The sequence below is a fragment of the Mauremys reevesii genome, linkage group 1 (assembly GCF_016161935.1).
Source record: "Mauremys reevesii isolate NIE-2019 linkage group 1, ASM1616193v1, whole genome shotgun sequence".
NCBI classification, from domain to species: Eukaryota; Metazoa; Chordata; order Testudines; family Geoemydidae; genus Mauremys; species Mauremys reevesii.
This window is the reverse complement of record NC_052623.1, coordinates 357,803,540-357,821,184: the sequence shown is the minus strand read 5'-3', so window position 1 is coordinate 357,821,184 and position 17,645 is coordinate 357,803,540. Positions and strand designations below refer to the sequence as shown.

Genomic DNA, 17,645 nt, shown 5'->3' with positions numbered 1-17,645 from the left:
CAATAACTCTCCAAACAATAAATGGGGACTGGAATCCTCGAAATGTAGAGCTGGAAGGAACCTCAAGAGGTGATCCTATGTAGCCCTCTGCTGAGGCAGGACCAAGTAAACCTAGACCAGGGGTCTCAAACACGCAGATGCAGCCCGCAGAGTTATTTGCTGCAGCCCGCCAACCTCCCCTCACCCGCTGCCCCACCTTCCCCCCAGTGCGCCATGTCCCTGCTCCTCTGCCTACCTCCAGGCGCTTCCCACCACCAAACAACTGTTTGGCAGCGCTTAGCGCTTTCCAGGATGGAGGGGGGAGGAGCAGGGAGCCACGTGCTCGGGGGAGGAGGCGGGGCAGGGATTTGAGGAAGGGGTTGGAATAGGGGCAGGAAAAGGGTGGGAAGAGGGGGCAGGGGCGGGGCCTCATGAAAGGGGTGGAGTGGGGGGCTTTTGTATCCTTACATGAAAAGGTATCATTTTTGTTGCTGTCCTCTGGACTGGTTCCAGTTTATCCACCTCTTTCCCAAAAGTGTGGTGCCCAGTTCTGAGTAGAGAGGACAATTACCTCCTTTGTCTTACATGGAACACTCCAGTTAATACACCCCAGAACGATAATAGCCCTTTGCACAACTACATCACTTTGTTGACTTGACTCCATTTGTGATTGACTAGAACCCCAGATCCTTTTCAGCAGAACTGCTCGTCTACCGGAAACTCCTTCCTGTTTGCTCAGAACAGACGGAAGGAAGTGTAGGTTTGCAAGGCCATTACGAGGCTTACGAAGCAATAATTCTTTTGTGGTTATGGCACTGGCAGTGACTCGACATCTGGATTCAGTTTCCAGCTCTGCCACAGATTGCTTGTGGGAGCTCAGGGAAAATCACTTAATTTCTCCGTGGCTCATTTCTTCATCTATAAAAGGAAGATAATGCTTCCCTGCTTCTCAAGGGTTCATTAATGTTTGTTGTGCATTCAGAAATACTCAAGTGATCAGGGGTATATCAGCTAGTGTATTTGCATTATTCTTGATAAACATGTCTTGAAGTTTTGTTATAACGTTTAACAATTGTGTACAAGATTAACACTTCCAGATACATCTTCAATGCTTAAATATTTCAGAAATGTTAAACACAAGGACATATTTTAATTATTTTTCCTTTCTGTCCTTAGTATGATGAGTAAACAGTAATTTACTCTGTCATCTCACTCTGCTTCATGGATTTGTATTTACATAGTATTTTAAACTTCAGCCAGCAGTAAACAGTTTGTCTTGGAAAATAGCTGTGGATTTGAAGAGGGAATGACAAGGCAGATAAGAGGGCTGGGATGGGTTTCTGATTAAGTCAAGCATGACTATTCTTGGTGGTTTTGTCCAAGTTTTGAATATTACATTTTACCTTTCTCTCTACAGAGTGGAGGGACTAATGGACTCATTCTCTCAGGGATTTGAAAGGTCTTACACTGTCAATAGCAGCATCTTACATGGTATTGAACCACGGCTAAAGGATTTTCACCAGCTTCTACTCAATCCCCCCAAGGTAAAGCACCTCAGCCCTTGCTGTGTTCACAGTAGCTGACAACATGCACATCAGAGGTTTTCTTTCCTCTCTGTGTAGGATCATTTACCTCCTGGATATTTTCAGTTTTGCTCACCTAAAAGCATCATGTACTAAAAAAACCCAAATCCTACAATAAATTAACTTAAACCCTCAAAGAAAAATTCAGAGTTCAGTTTTAGACTTTAGATGTCTAGGTACCAAGTGGTGGGATTTGGCAGCTGAGTTGCTGTATTTGAGTAACATTAAGGATATTGTTTTATTGTAACTAGGGTTTTGGAGACGTGTGTGGGGAAAGGAAGCATTTCCAAATATAGCCTGTTGGAATTCATGAATGTTCTGAGTGGCATGCAAATCTGCTATTAATCCCAGGGGATAGTTAGATTATCAACAGATGGCTGTATCTCCCATAGGGCAGGACTTCTGTCCTGTCATGCGCCCTTTATAATAAAGATTTGTATTTACTCATTGGTGGTTGTAGCTTTCTGAAATTTGATATAGAAAATACTATCTGAATATTGTTAATTTTGATTCAGAAGTTCTTTAATTTCACTTACTGTATTGTCCCTGGACATGATTCAGTGGGTAGAAGGAAAGGCTGATCTAAGTATCAAACAGTTTCCTTAGCAGAGGAGGTTTACATGAAGCCTACTGAATGTAAAATCAGACTAATGTCTGATTAGAGTAATGACATCTTGACCTATGTAGAGATGGACTCAAAATCTGCTTCCTTTTTCTGTTTGTGGTAGAAAATGTCAATCCTGACTACAATTGGTGTCTTGGAGGAGCCACTGGGGAATGCTCGTCTTCATGGAGCTCGACTAATAGCGGCTCTGCTTCACACAAACACACCCAGTATTAACTATGAACTATGCAGACTCAATACCATGGATTTATTACTTGTGAGTAATAATACAGTGTGACATATTGTGGAAGAATATGCTATTTAAAGAGAGAACATTACCTGTGATCTGTACAGTACAAAGACAGATACACTGTATTTGATGTATGCCTGTTTGAGTGTGTAATTAATTGCTTAATCTCCTGACAGTAGGAATATCTATTCTCAAACTAGTCTTTATAACATAATTATAGTTGGTTAATGTGTTGAAACACACCTCAAACTTTCAAGATAGGAAGCAAGATAGAAAGTATAGTAAGAGGCCACCCTGGCTTAACCAGGAGATCTTCTCTTGCTTCTCATAAATCAGAGAAATATAGCCTAGACCAGGGGTTCTCAGGACAAATTTTTGGGAGCCTGAGTGTGCTGCTCTCACACTTCCCCTAAAATACTTAATTAGCTTTAGGAAAAACAAATAAATATGCCCATAGACACAGCCAAATCACTGTAATTTATTTATTGCTAGCTAGTAAGTCTGTTGTGAAAAATGATATTAACAAACATACAAGTATCGCTTTTCACAGCAGACTTACTCAGCCCTGGCAAGCCTGGGGACAAATTAAGCCCTGCATTAGGGGTCAGGGGAAGCAGCAGGGGCCAGGGACAGTGGGGGTTGGAGGGCTGGGGGAGTCAGCAGGGGGCTGGAGCCTAAAGTCCTTCGGCCAGAGCCTGAAACCCCAGAGCCTGGGGCCTGCCGCTGCACAGCCAGAGCCTGGAGCTGGAGCCTAAAGCCCCTTGGCCACAACCTGCTGCCACACCACCCCAGAACTGAGGCCCAAAGCCTGATCCCCACCATCCCATGGGAAATGGGGAACTCACCAGTTGTCTGCTTCTCCAGCGTTGTGCCCAGGTGTCTCCAGAGGGGCACAGAGCCCAACCCCTGCTGGCGAGCCCAGCAATGAACACTGAGACCTTGTCTATGCTGCCACTTTACAGCGCTGCAACTTTCTCGTTCAGGGTGTGAAAAAACACCCCCTTGAGTGCTGCAAGATTCAGTGCTGTAAAGGGGCAGTGTAGACAGTGCACCAGCGATGGTAGCTGTCTCCCCTCATGAAGGTGGTTTTTTTTATAGTGCTGGTAGAGCTCTCTCCCCGTGCTGGTGCAGCAACGCTTTAATGTTGCTAGTGAAGACATGCCCTAAGGCTATGGCTACACTGGCAATTGAATGACAAAACTTTTATCTTTCAGAGGTATTAATCGCCCCATGAAAGACAAAAGTTTTGCTGCGACAAGTGCCAGCGTGAACAGTGCGTGAACACAAACGCTGCTCGTTGGGGATGGAAGTTTTTTGTCAGCCGGAGAGCTGACAAACAGCTGCTACACTGCATGACTTTTAGTGGCACAGCTGTAGCGATGCAGCCATGTAGCTAAAAGCGGTGTAGTGTAGACATAGCCTAAAGTGGTGCATTCAGGAGCAACAGGGAGGTGGAGGGGCCACTATTTTGCCACCCTACCCCATCACATCCCAGAAGTCTGTAGCCACAAGAAACCCCCTGGTGGCCGCATGCAGTCATGGTGGCCACATTTGAGAAACGCTGGCCTGGACGAATCTGCCATGAGGTGGGTGCCCAGGTGGCTGGAAAACCGTACTCAGGGAGTACTTATCAGTGGTTCACAATCAAGCTGGAAGGGCATGTTGAATGGGATCCTGCAGGGATCTGTCTTGGGTTCAGTTCTATTTAGTATCTTCATAAATGATTTGGATAATGTCATAGAGATTACACTTACAAAGTTTGCAGATGATACCAAGCTGGGAGGAGTTGCAAGCACTTTGGAGGACAGGATTAAAACTCAAAATGATCTTGACAAGCCGGAGAAATGGTCTGAATTAAATAGGATGAAATTCAATAAGGACAAATGCAAAGTACTAAACTTAGGAAGGAATAGTCAATTGCAGAAATACAAAATGGGAAATGACTGCCTAGGAGAGAGTGCTGCAGAAAAGGATCTGGGGGTTTTATTGCATCACAAACTAAATACAAGCCAACAATGTAATATTGTCACAAAAAAGCAAATATCCTTCTGGGATGTATTAACAGGAACAGCAAGATAAGAAAAGTAATTCTTCTACTCTACTCAGCATTGATAAGGCCTCAACTGGAATATTGTGTCCAGTTCTGAGTACTACACTTGAGGAAAGATGGGGACTAATCGGAGAAAGTCCAGTGGAGAGCCACAAAAATTATTAAAGGTCTAGAAAACATGGTCTACAAAGAAAGATTGAAAAAAATGAGTTTGTTTAGTCTGGAGAAGAGAAGACTGAGGGGGCACATAGCAGTCTTCAGGTACATAAAAGGTTGCTATAAAGAGGAAGGTGATAAATTGTTGTCCTTATCCACTGAGGACAGCACAAAAAATAATGGGCTTAAATTGCACCACTGGAGATTTTGGTCAGACATTAGGAAAAGCTTCCCAACTATAAGGGTAGTTAAACACTGGCACAAATTACCTAGGGAGCTTGTGGAATCTCCGTCAGTGGAGTTTTTTTAGACCAGACTAGACAAACGCCTGTCAGCGATGCTCTAGATAATAGTGGGCACTGGACTAGGTGACCTATCAATGTCCCTTCCAGTCCTACGTCGCTATGATTCTGTGAATCTTTCAACATTAACTGTTAAAGTAACTTAGCAGAATGTCTGCAAAATAGCCTAGTTACATATTGTGAAGGCTCAGATGTTTAATGGGACGTACTCCAGATCTCCAAGAACAGATTTTTTTACCCTCTGCTCATCCTTACCCTGGGGTACAAACCAAATAAACTGCACAATAACTAAGAGAATGGCTTAGGAAAAATTATTTCTGATATTTTCTGAGTGGCACAGTTAAGTTATTGTCAGTGATTATTTTTTATCATAGCCAACCAAGCCATGGGGTAGAGAATATATCTTAATTTAGTTGTGCTATGAGTCAGTTATATTTGTGTATGATTTAAAGGAACTAGTGCATTATGTTTGGTTATAACTTATGTGTTGGAAGACTTTGTTGTGGAGGTGAGATATCTGTGAGTGCATTTTAGTGTAATGCTGTTTAGGTGTTATACTCCTGGGGGAATTCTGTGCCAAATAATTAAAAATTATGCACACAATGTTTTAAAATTCTGCAAAATTCTTAATATTTTGTCAAAATAACACAATATAATCACACCAGTTTCAATTATTTTGGTTATTTATTTCAAAATACTTGTTAGCAAGTGTGTCTGTTACAATAAAGATGACAAAAAAAAGATTCAGGAATTTTTATTTGACAAATAGACTCTGCATATTACTAGGCATATTAATACAGAACTTTGAATAATTCATTTAAACTACAGTCCAGAATTGTATTTCCCACACCCTGCAGAAGCAGGGTAAAAGCTTGGGGGAGTCGGGGTAACGGAGGAGTTAAGAGAGGGACAGAGCCTGGGAGTGAACCTGGAGGGTTGTTGAGTATAGGTGGGAGAAGTATGGAACAGTTTATTTTGGAGGAGTGGGGGAGGGATTGTTAGGGATTTGGGGAGCCTCCCTCATGCAGACCCTGGCTGACCCTGAGCCTCTCCCATTCAGTCAGGCACGTCTGCCCTTATCCCCACACTCCCCATCCCCATGTGGTCCTGCACCCCCCTACTCCCTGTCCCCATATGGCCCTGGCGCCCCATCCCATTCATCTCCTGGCTCAATGCTGTCACCCCCTAGCGCCTGAGCCCACACCCCCGTCTATTGCCCCCCCACTAGCCCTTCTGAACCCCAGTCTGTGACCCCCCCCCCCAAGCAGCCCTGTGTGCCCCACTCTGCCTCCTACCCTGGCTCCACCGGCAGGCTGCTGTGGTGAACACAGATTGCTGCTACCTGTTACTGCCGGTCAGCCGGCTGTTCTGGCACCACTGCAGCACTTCTTGGGTTGAATGTATTTTCTGCAGGGGAAATTTATTTTTTTTTTCTGTTCCGGACATGAATTCTGTGCGTGTGCAGTGGCACAGAATTCCCCCAGGAGTAATGCTGTTAAGGCATGTGAATTAAGGTTGTCTTAACTGTTGATTTCCTTGATTTTTAGTAGCAGCAAAGAATCCTGTGGCACCTTATAGACTAACAGATGTTTTGCAGCATGAGCTTTCGTGGGTGAATACCCACTTCTTCGGATGCAAGTAGTGGAAATTTCCAGGGACAGGTATATATAAGCAAGCAAGAAGCAAGCTAGAGATAACGAGGTTAGATCAATCAGGGAGGATGAGGCCCTGTTCCAGCAGTTGAGGTGTGAAAACCAAGGGAGGAGAAACTGGTTCTGTAATTGGCAAGCCATTCATAGTCTTTATTTAATCCTGAGCTGATGGTGTCAAATTTGCAGATGAACTGGAGCTCAGCAGTTTCTCTTTGAAGTCTGGTCCTAAAGTTTTTTTGCTGCAGGATGGCCACCTTAAGATCTGCTATTGTGTGGCCAGGGAGGTTGACGTGTTCTCCTACAGGTTTTTGTATATTGCCATTCCTAATGTCTGATTTGTGTCCATTTATCCTTTTCCTTAGAGACTGTCCAGTTTGGCCGATGTACATAGCAAAGGGGCATTGCTGGCATATGATGGCATATATTACATTGGTGGACGTGCAGGTGAATGAACCGGTGATGGTGTGGCTGATCTGGTTAGGTCCTGTGATGGTGTCGCTGGTGTAGATATGTGGGCAGAGTTGGCATCGAGGTTTGTTGCATGGATTGGTTCCTGAGCTAGAGTTACTATGGTGCGGTGTGCAGTTGCTGGTGAGAATATGCTTCAGGTTGTCTGTGGGCGAGGACTGGCCTGCCACCCAAGGCCTGTGAAAGTGTGGGATCATTGTCCAGGATGGGTTGTAGATCCCTGATGATGCGTTGGAGGGGTTTTAGCTGGGGACTGTATGTGATGGCCAGTGGAGTCCTGTTGGTTTCTTTCTTGGGTTTGTCTTGCAGTAGGAGGCTTCTGGGTACACGTCTGGCTCTGCTGATCTGTTTCCTTATTTCCTCGTGTGGGTACTGTAGTCTTGAGAATGCTTGGTGGAGATTTTCTAGGTGTTGGTCTCTGTCTGCGGGGTTAGAGCAGATACGGTTGTACCTCAGTGCTTGGCTGTAGACAATGGATCTTGTGGTGTGTCCGGGATGGAAGCTGGAGGCATGAAGGCAGGCATAGCGGTTGGTAGTTTTTCGGTATAGGGTGGTGTTAATGTGACCATCACTTATTTGCACCGTGGTGTCTAGCAAGTGGACCTCCCGTGTAGATTGGTCCAGGCTGAGGTTGATGGAGGGGTGGAAGCTGTTGAAATCGTGGTGGAATTTTTCCAGAGTCTCCTTCCCATGGGTCCAGATGATGAAGATGTCATCAATGTAGCGTAGGTAGAGAAGGGGCGTGAGTGGACGGGAGCTGATGCTGCAAAACGTGTTAGTCTATAAGGTGCCACAGGATTCTTTGCTGCTTCTACAGAACCAGACTAACACGGCTACCCCTCTGATACTTGATTTTTAGTGATTATCTTGGTGGAATTAGCACTTGAGCAAATAGAACCCTTATGTTAACAAAGTTTTTGTTTGGGGGAATTAGATTACACTTCTGCAGTCTCGAGAGGCCTCAGTTTTTGGAGTGAAGCCTGCATCAAAACCAGGCTGCACCATTATAACACAGACTATCTTATGTTGAGCGTAGTACCTTACTCCACCAGTGATTCCTCTGATCGAAGTTTCACTGTCTTGCCCTCAGGGAATATGCTCTGTAAATTGGGCTGACTGACAGTATGCTTCCACTTTGTCCCTCTGGGTGTGTGTGTGTGTGTGTGTGTGTGTGATCAGATGTGTCCTAAGTGGATTTTTTTCTATCCTTTATTTTGTTCCAGGACTTATTTTTTAAATACACATGGAATAACTTTTTGCACTTCCAAGTGGAACTGTGCATAGCAGCTATTCTCTCGCACTCTGTGCACGAAGGGAAATCAGCAACAAATGATCTGGAAAATAAAGAGGAGGTGCTGAATGGGAATGTGACCACAGAGAACTTGAAGACTCCAGACCACAGTCCAGAGAATATTATGGTGACACATGTAAGTCTAGTCATGTCACTTGAGAGCTTTAGATCAGGGGTCTCAAACATGTGGCCTGCGGGCTGCATGAGGCCTGCAAGGTTATTTTCTGTGGCCTGCAAGTTCCTCGCGGCCCCCCCCCCTCCCCCCGCCCTTCTCCAGCGTTTACCTAGTGCGGCTCTGGCCCTGCACGCACTGGGGGCAGGGCAGGCTCCCTGCCTGCCTGCTCTGCCCCTGCGCCGCTCTGGGAAGCGGAAAGAACGTGGGGGAAGAGAGGTGCAGGGGTGTGTGTTGATGATGCTTCAGGCACCGCCTCCAGCAGCTCCCATTGGCTGCGGTTCCCTGTTCCCGGCCAATGGGAGATGCTGGGGGCGGTGCCTGAAGCAACAGCAACACCCCCACCCCACCGTGCCCTTGCTCCCCCATGCTCCAGCCACTTCCTGGAGTGGAATGGCATGGGGGCAGGTCAGGCAGGCAGGGAGCCTGCCCTGCCCATGGTGTGCGCCGGGCCAGAGCCCGTCCCCCGAGCCCCTCCTGCAGTTGAACCCCCTGCCCTGAGCCCCTTGCCGCACCCTGCACCTGACCCCTGCCGCACCCCTCCTGCACCCCAACCCACTGCCCTGAGCCCCCTGCCGCACCCCTCCTGCACCCTGACCCCCTGCCTTGACCCCTGCCGCACCCCTCATCCCTCCTGCACCCCACACCCCATCTCCTTGCCCTGAGCCCCTGCCACACCCCACACCCCTCCTGCACTCCCTGGGGGCAGGGAGGGGGTGGAGTTGGGGTGGGGATTTCAGGGAAGGGGTTGGAATGGAGGCAGGGAAGGGGTGGGAAGAGGTGGGGCGGGGCCTCATGGAAGGGGTGGAGTGGGGCCGAGGGTGGCTGGGGGGAGGTGTCAGTAATGCAGCCCTCAGGCCAATGTACTAGTCCTCATGTGGCCCTTGTGGTCATTTGAGTTTGAGACCCCTGCTTTAGATGGATGGATTCAGCACGGGTCCTGGTTAACAAGAGAGTAGCCTGACAAACTGCTCAAGAAGAGAGGGTAATGCTTATCAAGGTTTCTAGACTTTGCTTTGGTCTTCCAGTTCTGATTGGAAATGTACTTGCCTTTGTACAGATGATTTATTCTTTCAACTAAAGAGGAAAAATATCACCCGTCTTCATGAGTTTAGAGATCACTTTTCCTTTTAGTAAAGATGCATAGACACTTTGGACCAAAAAACAGTCATCGTCATTACAGATTCCCAACTCTTTCTGTGCGTGTGCTTCTAATGCTGAGAATATTCTGTGCTGTTGTCTTAAAACCATGATAGCTCTCTTCATTAATATTATGATGAACCATCTAAGGGTAAAGTGAAGAATCTTACAGGAATCACTCTCTCTCCCCTCCTCTAAGAGAAGGGAAATTCTGTGACATAGAGGAAGATTGAACCACTTAAGGAAAACTTGAGAGGATTGCTGGACCTTTTTAGCGTTCTTGTGCAGTTTATTCTGTCAAGATGAATCCATTTAAAATTTGTCTTAAAGTAATTTTAAGTGATAAAAGGTGTAAAGAGATTAATGAAAGTGATCCCTGGTCTAATATAGGCCGCAGGAGTTCCTTTAGCCAGTGTCTGAAATGTTCTCGCTATCTCTCCCTCTCTAGTTGTTCCAGAATTGCTGCCTGTTGCAAAGGATATTGGATGCCTGGGAAGTCAATGACAAAATACAGTAAGGGTGTTTTTGATTGTATGGAGGGCCCAATTTGAGGGCTGCAAATTTTGACTATTGTGTTGAATATTCTTTCAATTATTTGGACAATAGAGAAGTTTGCTAATGTGCTAGAAAATCAGAATGCAGATTGTTCAGATGTTAAAAATCAAATACATACTCGGTAAACACATACATAGACCCTTGTGGACACATAAGAGCCTCACAGTGCTCCAACACACACTTCATTCTTGGTTTCCCAAAGAACATCACATAGCACATCAGCTTGCTTTTTTTTTTTTTTAAATAACCTATGTACTGTTCCCCCCACTTTTGGGAGAAGAATGTCTGGGAAACCCTATTTGAGATTAGATTCCTCGTGTAATTTTCTAACTCTGGAAGCCATTCAGGGAATGTGGTGATTGGTATGAAATACGACTCTAAAAATAAAGAAAATAGACTGATGTGAAAGAAAATGATCTGGGCTTCCGTTTCCTTGCTTGCCTATAGAACTTTACAGCTTCAACCTGCTGTAGAGGCAATTTGCTAATTTCTCTTGACAGTCCCCCTGCATTGTAGGTAATGCACTGACAACCATAGTTGTGTCTGTCCATATTACTTGAATTTTGTTTTATAGACTTAAATGAATGGGGGTGATGAAACTTACTCAGAGTGTCACAGCTAATACAAGGTAGAACAGATTGTTTAGCCTAAGTAGTTAACACACATTTCAAGGTGAAGTGGCCCATTAACACCTCTTCCTTTCCTCCTTATGACTTGTCTCTCTCACCAACAGAAGCTTGTCCAATAAAAGATATTACCTCACCCACCTTGCCTCTCTGTCATCTCTGTTTGGGCTTTGACTTCTGTCACTCTTTGAGATTCAGGAGACACTTGTGGAGTTCTTGATTTAGCTCATAATTAATGCTCGAATTTTTAGGCACAACTTCATGTTGTTAAAAGGAACATCCTGACTAGGGGGTTTGTATAAAGCCTATCACCTTATTATCTAATACTGAATTTTACAGTAACATCATGAGCAAAACAGGGGAGTCCTGCGACTGGTGTTATGCAGGTCAATCTGGACGATCAAGGTATTCCCTTCTGGCCCTAAAATCAATCAGTCTATGAAAACTCCAAAGCATTTATGGTGAATTGACATTAGAACAGCAAACCATCACAAAATTAACTTTTGATATATTCCAGTTACTCCAAAATATAAAGTGAAAAGTTTTATGTGTCACTGAAGTACTACTGTATGCTTTTATCATCAACATCTCCTCCAGCAGCTCAGATAAAAGAGGTGGTTTTCTTTTTACAGTATTTTGTCTAGGGTTCAGTAGTGGGTGACATGGAGACTTCTTTTCCATTGTGTTTCTATGATGTTTTTAATGTGCTTTGGTTTGGACCAGACTCCACAATATTCAGCAGGGCTGCCTGTGTCAACCTTGCGCACAGTTAGAGCTGCACAAGTAATATATGACTCAAGCCAGAATATTTGATGAGATATTCTGTAATGTGAATGAAGGGTTGAAATGAATAATTAGGTTACTTGTTTGAGTTCTAGCCATTCTTTTGCTTGTCAGCACCTGCCAGTTTGAAAGCAGATCTTCTATATTAGCTGAGTAGTTCTGATCTGAGCTGTGTAAGTGCCACCTGCTGACCTGCCATCAAAGCTAATATATTTTGATTCTTGAGTCACTTCTGTCCTTTTCTGCATAGTGTGGGTAGGAGGATTGGCTCAGCCATTTCACTCACTGATTGATTTTGAGATTGACATTTTCCTTGGATAGCATTGGAGCAACAAAAATACAGGGGCAATGTGACTTTGTTATTATTTGACTTAATTTTGATTTTTTTTTAAATTCTCTTTGAGGGAAATATGTCATCGTAGATTAGGATCTCTCTTGTTCTGTCTTACCTTCAACTACAATGCCAGTGCTTTTTAAATACAGCAATGATTCGAATCTTTCTCTGTTGCTGTCTCTTTGTTTCAGGGAAGTGATGATTAAAAAACGATCTAGTTCTGTGCTAGTATCTCATAGCTGCTTTTATAGATGACTAGTATACCCGGTGCAATGGGAGTTCTCTCTTCCCTTCTCACTATCTGACCAAGACAATATGAACTGGTTCCTCTGTTGTGAGACAGCACATCCCCTTCAGCCTGTTCTGTGTTGATGCAGCATCTTTACATCTGCCACACTGTAGTAATTACTGTTTACACACGTTAAATTGTGGCAGCAGCAGGTGGCTCTTAAGAATTTGTTGATGAGTGTTTTGTTGAACTGGTACTGACTGTTGCTGTTTTCAGGGCAGAAGGTGGAATGAGGCGAGGGAATATGGGCCACCTTACCCGAATAGCCAATGCTGTGGTACAGAATATGGAGAAGGGCCCCATGCAGATCCAGATCAGTGAATTCATTAAAGGTACATGGTCCTAGTCCCATCACATGTTTTTCTGATTGAATAGCTCTTTCTGAAACACTTTATTTTGCCTTGTTTTACATGCTCGTAAGAGTTCATTTTACAGTTTTAAAAAAAAGATTTCTGGCTGAATGTTTATATTTGATTCTTAATGAGGCTTTTGGCCACATTCTGCTCTCTCTTACATGCACACTGCCACATTGAAGTCTGTGGGATTGTATCTGCATAACCATGTGCAGAGTTTGACTCGTTTTGTCCTACCGAATGCCTTGTTCAGCAGGAGGTTGTCTGTTTTTGCAGTACCTTAAATTTACAGGGGAGAATGGGACCCTGTCCCAGGAAGCTGATCAAGAAATTACAAGAAATAAAGTGTGGGTGTTGGGGCTTAAGAGGTGTTATGTGAGAATGTGGTTTCCATTAGTAAATTATCACTAAGATTTGATTCTCTGAGAGATGTACAGGGGCAGATGAAGTTCTTCTGACCCCACTTGACGGTGGCCTACAGTTTGAGAACCACTGTGTAGCCCACTTAACCCTTTGTTTGTCTAGGAGAAGATAAGGATACCCAATTAAGTATGTTAATTGAAAACACATTGGTGCAGATGGGAGGAATCTTTCACCTTTCTTGGCTTCTTACATGCTTATCAAACACTAACGTTAGCAACTTGAGAAGTTGCATTGGGCAAGAATTTGTAAGCGTTGTCTTCTAGTTTGCATGGCCATTTAGGGGCTACACTGGCTGAGGAATTTGCCTTGTTTCTATTCTCTTTAGCTCTCTAACCCGGTTCATTGCATTGGAGAATAGCATGTTAAACACTGAGCAAGGCCCAGAACTGAGGTGGTACATTATAATGCATGGGCAGAACTAGTAGTTACAGTACATAGTATCCAGAGAATATGAAATGGCATGAGTTAACTTTGCTTTGGAAGTCCTTAGGGCTGGAATCTCTCCACGCTCTGATATCCATCTCAGCCAATGCCCTCTGAGCTCTTAAATGACACCTCAAATGTACCCCTCTTCCTCAGTTGTGTGTATTTCCAGTCTTGGCCCCATATTTTTGTTTTGTCTTCTGTTTGCTTTGTTGGATTCTCGATTGACTTTCAGTGTTTTGGGTCATAGGAATGTGTTTAATCTTTTTAAATATCACCATGTTTTTGTTGTACAAGTGCTGAGGGATTAAAAACATGTTATATAAAATATTGCATCAGGTATTGAGATGCATATACCCTAGAACACTGTTCCTTACTCGTCTGGGGCTCTGAACATTGTGTAATATATGGGAGAGAGGGAGACTGATGTGTTCCATTGACTGGCACTGGTTCTTTGTTCCTTGAGCTATGAGGTAACTATGGTGGTGACCCATTTGTTACAGAGCTACCTGAGGATTGCAGAGGGAGGTGGGAGAGCTTTGTAGAAGAGACATTGAGAGAGACAAACCGGAAGAATACAGTGGATTTGGTAAGGACAGTACTAAACGCTTCTGCATATTTCAGATGGGCCTGCTGCTTTCTGGCACCTGTTTTATTTGAAAATTGTCAGTTTTATATGACTTTTTCTGTGATATTTTTCCTTGATCCTACAGCGGGTATACAGGGGCCAGAGCAGGAAGTTATAGTTAACCTCTCCTCTATAGTGCTGAATGTGAGGGATTTCTCTCTGACCTAGCGGCAATACTGCTGTAGGTTGGCAACCTCTCTGTCTATTGTGTCTCATGATGTTGGGCTCTGAAGGAAAATAATTCCTACTAGATCGCTTTGGTCTCTGGCTGTCACAGATTTTTAACAGGGCAAGATTATACTGTGACCTCTCTTGGTTTTCCCTGACATTCATTTTGATCTTTGTTTCAGGTGAGCACCCACCATCTGCATTCATCCAGTGAGGACGAGGACATTGAGAGCGCTTTTCCCAATGAACTCTCCCTCCAACAGGTGACAGACTCTGTGCTTCGTACTGTTGCCAAGAAGCACACTACATCTGGCTTCATCTTTAATCCTTCTCACTATGGTGCAGCTTCCTGACTTCTTACCAGAGTCTAACGCTGCTTGTGTGTCTGTCTAATCCATTAACAGTAGAGATGTTTTTACAGGAAGGGAAGAACAATTTGCCCAGTATTTGAACCTTCTCACCCTAAAGTTTTTGTGCCTGGTGGAAAATATCACTCACTCACTGCAACAGAGGGTAGAGCTGACCATTGGTGAAGACTGCTCTTCTGCTGGAGCTGCCCATGGGGAAGCCAGAATTTTGTTAGAAAGAGGCAGTGTGACCCATTAGGTTGAGTACTGGATTGGGAGACCTGGATTCTCTTCCCAGCTCTCCAGCAGCTCTGCGGTATGATCTCTCTGTGCCTTAGGTTCCTCAGCTTTAAAATGGGGATATAGTGATACTTAGCTCTTTTGTAAAGCTCATTGAGATCTATGGGTTAAAATGGTATTATTTATAAAGGAAAGGGAAGGCAATTGTATAGGTATTCTCTTATAAAATGAGAGAGCCAAATGAATGGGTGAATTTTGCTTTCTTGTGTCTGGAGGCAAATGTTTGAAATTTCTTAATGGTTAGTGGTAGAGCCAGGTTGGACAGCAGCAGGGCTGGATTAACTCATCATTGAGCCCCAGGCAGACATACACTACGGGTCCCTACCTATGCTGATGGAGGTGTGGCCGGGCCTAATATGGATGAACAGTTTGTGACCTGGTGCACGGGGTCCCAGCACCACTCAGGTTTGGCCTGCCTGTGCTTCCATCTAGTGAGCAGGGCCCTGAGTAGTGGCAGGATGAGCAGGTGGTCCTGGCGGATCTGTAGTATGGCAACCCTGACCACAGTGAGTGGGGAGAGCCCACTCCCCCTCCAATGAATTTTGGCCCTAGGTGCCTAGTTTGCCTGTATATAAATCTGGCCCTCGTCATCAGGAGCACTCTGAGGGCTGCTGAAAGGTGTATTTGCATAGTGATTGTTAGGTGAGAGTAGAATGGGAGGAGAAGTGTCTCTAGACTCATGAGGAAAGTAGAGTCGGAGTTTAGGAAAGGGCAGAGCAGATTAGATTCAGCAAAGACATTTTTAGGTAGTTCAGTTTTAGCTAGTCGTATAAAACCAGGTGTGGGGATTGTAGGGACACCCTTAACCTGAAATCTAGTGAGGTCCAAAAACTGAGTTTCAGGTTACTTACCCCTTCACCTGAGTCCCCCAGCCAAATTCTGTGGTTTTGCAAAAACACTTTTCTTTTCACTCCAGTGTTTTTCTTTCCCTAGTTGCTATGTTAAAGCCCCCCATAAAAACAAGGGAAATTAACTGACTTCTCTCTACAAGGGAAATGGGAATTTCCCCCTTGCACTGGTGGGACGGCAGTTTCAACAGCCGTGCTAACAGGAGAACTTCAGTATATTTGAGGGTCAGAAAAACAGGTGTTTGCTGGCTACTGCAGCAAAGTCCTAACAAACAATAGTGGTGGAGATGCCTGGCCTGGAAAATTGAACTATTATTATTATATAGTTAAGTTTATTATAGTAGTGCCTAAGGGCCAACCAAGAATGGGGCCCCGTTGTGCTAGGCGGCAAACAAACTCAGAGGCGTAGAGCATGGGTGGGATAGGCTTGATTAGCAACATCTTCTTGTAATGTTTATTTTAAACTCCTTGAATTGCCTTATAACCAGTCTCTGGTTGCATCCCTCAGGCATTCTCAGAGTACCAAATCCAACAGATGACAGCCAACTTTGTGGATCAGTTTGGCTTCAATGACGAAGAGTTTGCAGACCAGGATGACAATATCAAGTGAGTTCAATTTTCCAGTTTTGTCATGTCTACAGTTGAAGATTGGCAGTCAGATGAAGTCCCTGAGGAAATCTTCATCTTCCTCATGTAGAAGGAAGCATGCAAGTGATAAGGCAATTCCAAAAACCATTAAGAAGGGAGAGGTGGATGGATTTCATGTTACAGAATCTTAGGGTACGTCTACACTGCCTCCCCCCAAATAATAATAATAAAAAAAATTATCCAGCGCTTGGTGGTGAATCTCAGAACCTGGGCTTGTGCTCGCAGCCTCAATCTACAAGGCTAAAAGTAACGGCATAGACGTTCTTGCTTGGGCTCTGAAGTGCTGGGGGTCTAAGAGCCCAGCCTGAAGGTCTACATGGCAATTTTATAGCCGTGCAAGGCCAAGTCTGCTGACCCAGGCCAGCCACAGGTGTTTTATTGCAGTGTAAACAAACCCCCACAGCATGAGTTCACTGCAAATCAATAGAGTTTGAACCCTGGGTCCTGACTTAAGTCAGGCTTGGACTCTCCATCCCATGGGGTCCTGCGACCAGGGTCTGAGCCCTCGGTTTGTGTGAGTTGTTGTAACTAGAAGGGGGGTGGGGGGGATAGGCTATGCCTGAGTTTGAACCCGGGGCTTACACTGCACTGCAGACATACCCTAAGTGATAATGACTGTGCCGCTGTTACGTAAGAGATGCTAATCTCATTAAAAACACCTCCCCATCCCCATCTCCCAGATTATCACCACCCTTATAGGTTTCTGTCATTAAAAATAAATTATAACATCTTATAACTGTATTTCATATAGCGTTAAAAAGTAAGAGGTCTCCTTCCATTTTGTGAGACTTAATTTGAAATAGAAAAATGCTAGAGGCTGATGGACTTAGTGACATGGTGATCAGTGGAAAGGGGCAGTTTTTAGCCCGGAAAGCTCTCTGATAGCAGAATGACTCTTTGAGTCTTTTGCAGCTCCTGTTAAATCTGAGTTATTGGGAAGTTCATTGTTTGTTCTCTTCATGGCAGAGCTTAAGTCACTACCAGGTTCTGAGTAAAATAACTGTTTTCAAATTGCTATTTCATGTTGTATGCCAGCTTCAGATGAGTTTGTACTGTCTTTAGAGTCACCCTCAAGAAAATACCAACCAGTATGTCCTGAAAGCTGTCAGTACCATCTAGCTCTGAAGGTCTCAGGATTCTCAAAGTTCTAGGGTCTCTGCTAGAATATTTAAATAAATGGAAGCTACTTTTCAGTGTGAAGGGAGGATCTTAGATATTCTCTAGCCTTTTCCTTGAGCTTTGTGGTCATAAGGGCCATTAATAGGGCCAACAA

At 44.4% G+C, this 17,645-nt stretch overlaps 1 protein-coding gene across 6 annotated transcripts in view; it reads left to right on the top strand.

Moving 5' to 3' along the window:
* The window catches only part of PPP6R2 (protein phosphatase 6 regulatory subunit 2), a 151,878-nt gene that overhangs the window by 88,841 nt on the left and 45,392 nt on the right, over nucleotides 1-17,645 (top strand). For all 6 annotated transcript variants that reach the window (XR_005592724.1, XM_039520189.1, XM_039520188.1 and 3 more), the window contains 8 exons: nucleotides 1,397-1,523; nucleotides 2,291-2,443; nucleotides 8,268-8,471; nucleotides 10,096-10,160; nucleotides 12,451-12,566; nucleotides 13,937-14,022; nucleotides 14,412-14,492; nucleotides 16,233-16,330. Coding sequence is in view for 5 of the 6 variants with exons in the window: in XM_039520189.1 (XP_039376123.1) it covers nucleotides 1,397-1,523; nucleotides 2,291-2,443; nucleotides 8,268-8,471; nucleotides 10,096-10,160; nucleotides 12,451-12,566; nucleotides 13,937-14,022; nucleotides 14,412-14,492; nucleotides 16,233-16,330 (930 nt within the window). In the remaining variant the exon portion in view is untranslated. The remainder of the gene's footprint in view (nucleotides 1-1,396; nucleotides 1,524-2,290; nucleotides 2,444-8,267; nucleotides 8,472-10,095; nucleotides 10,161-12,450; nucleotides 12,567-13,936; nucleotides 14,023-14,411; nucleotides 14,493-16,232; nucleotides 16,331-17,645) is intronic.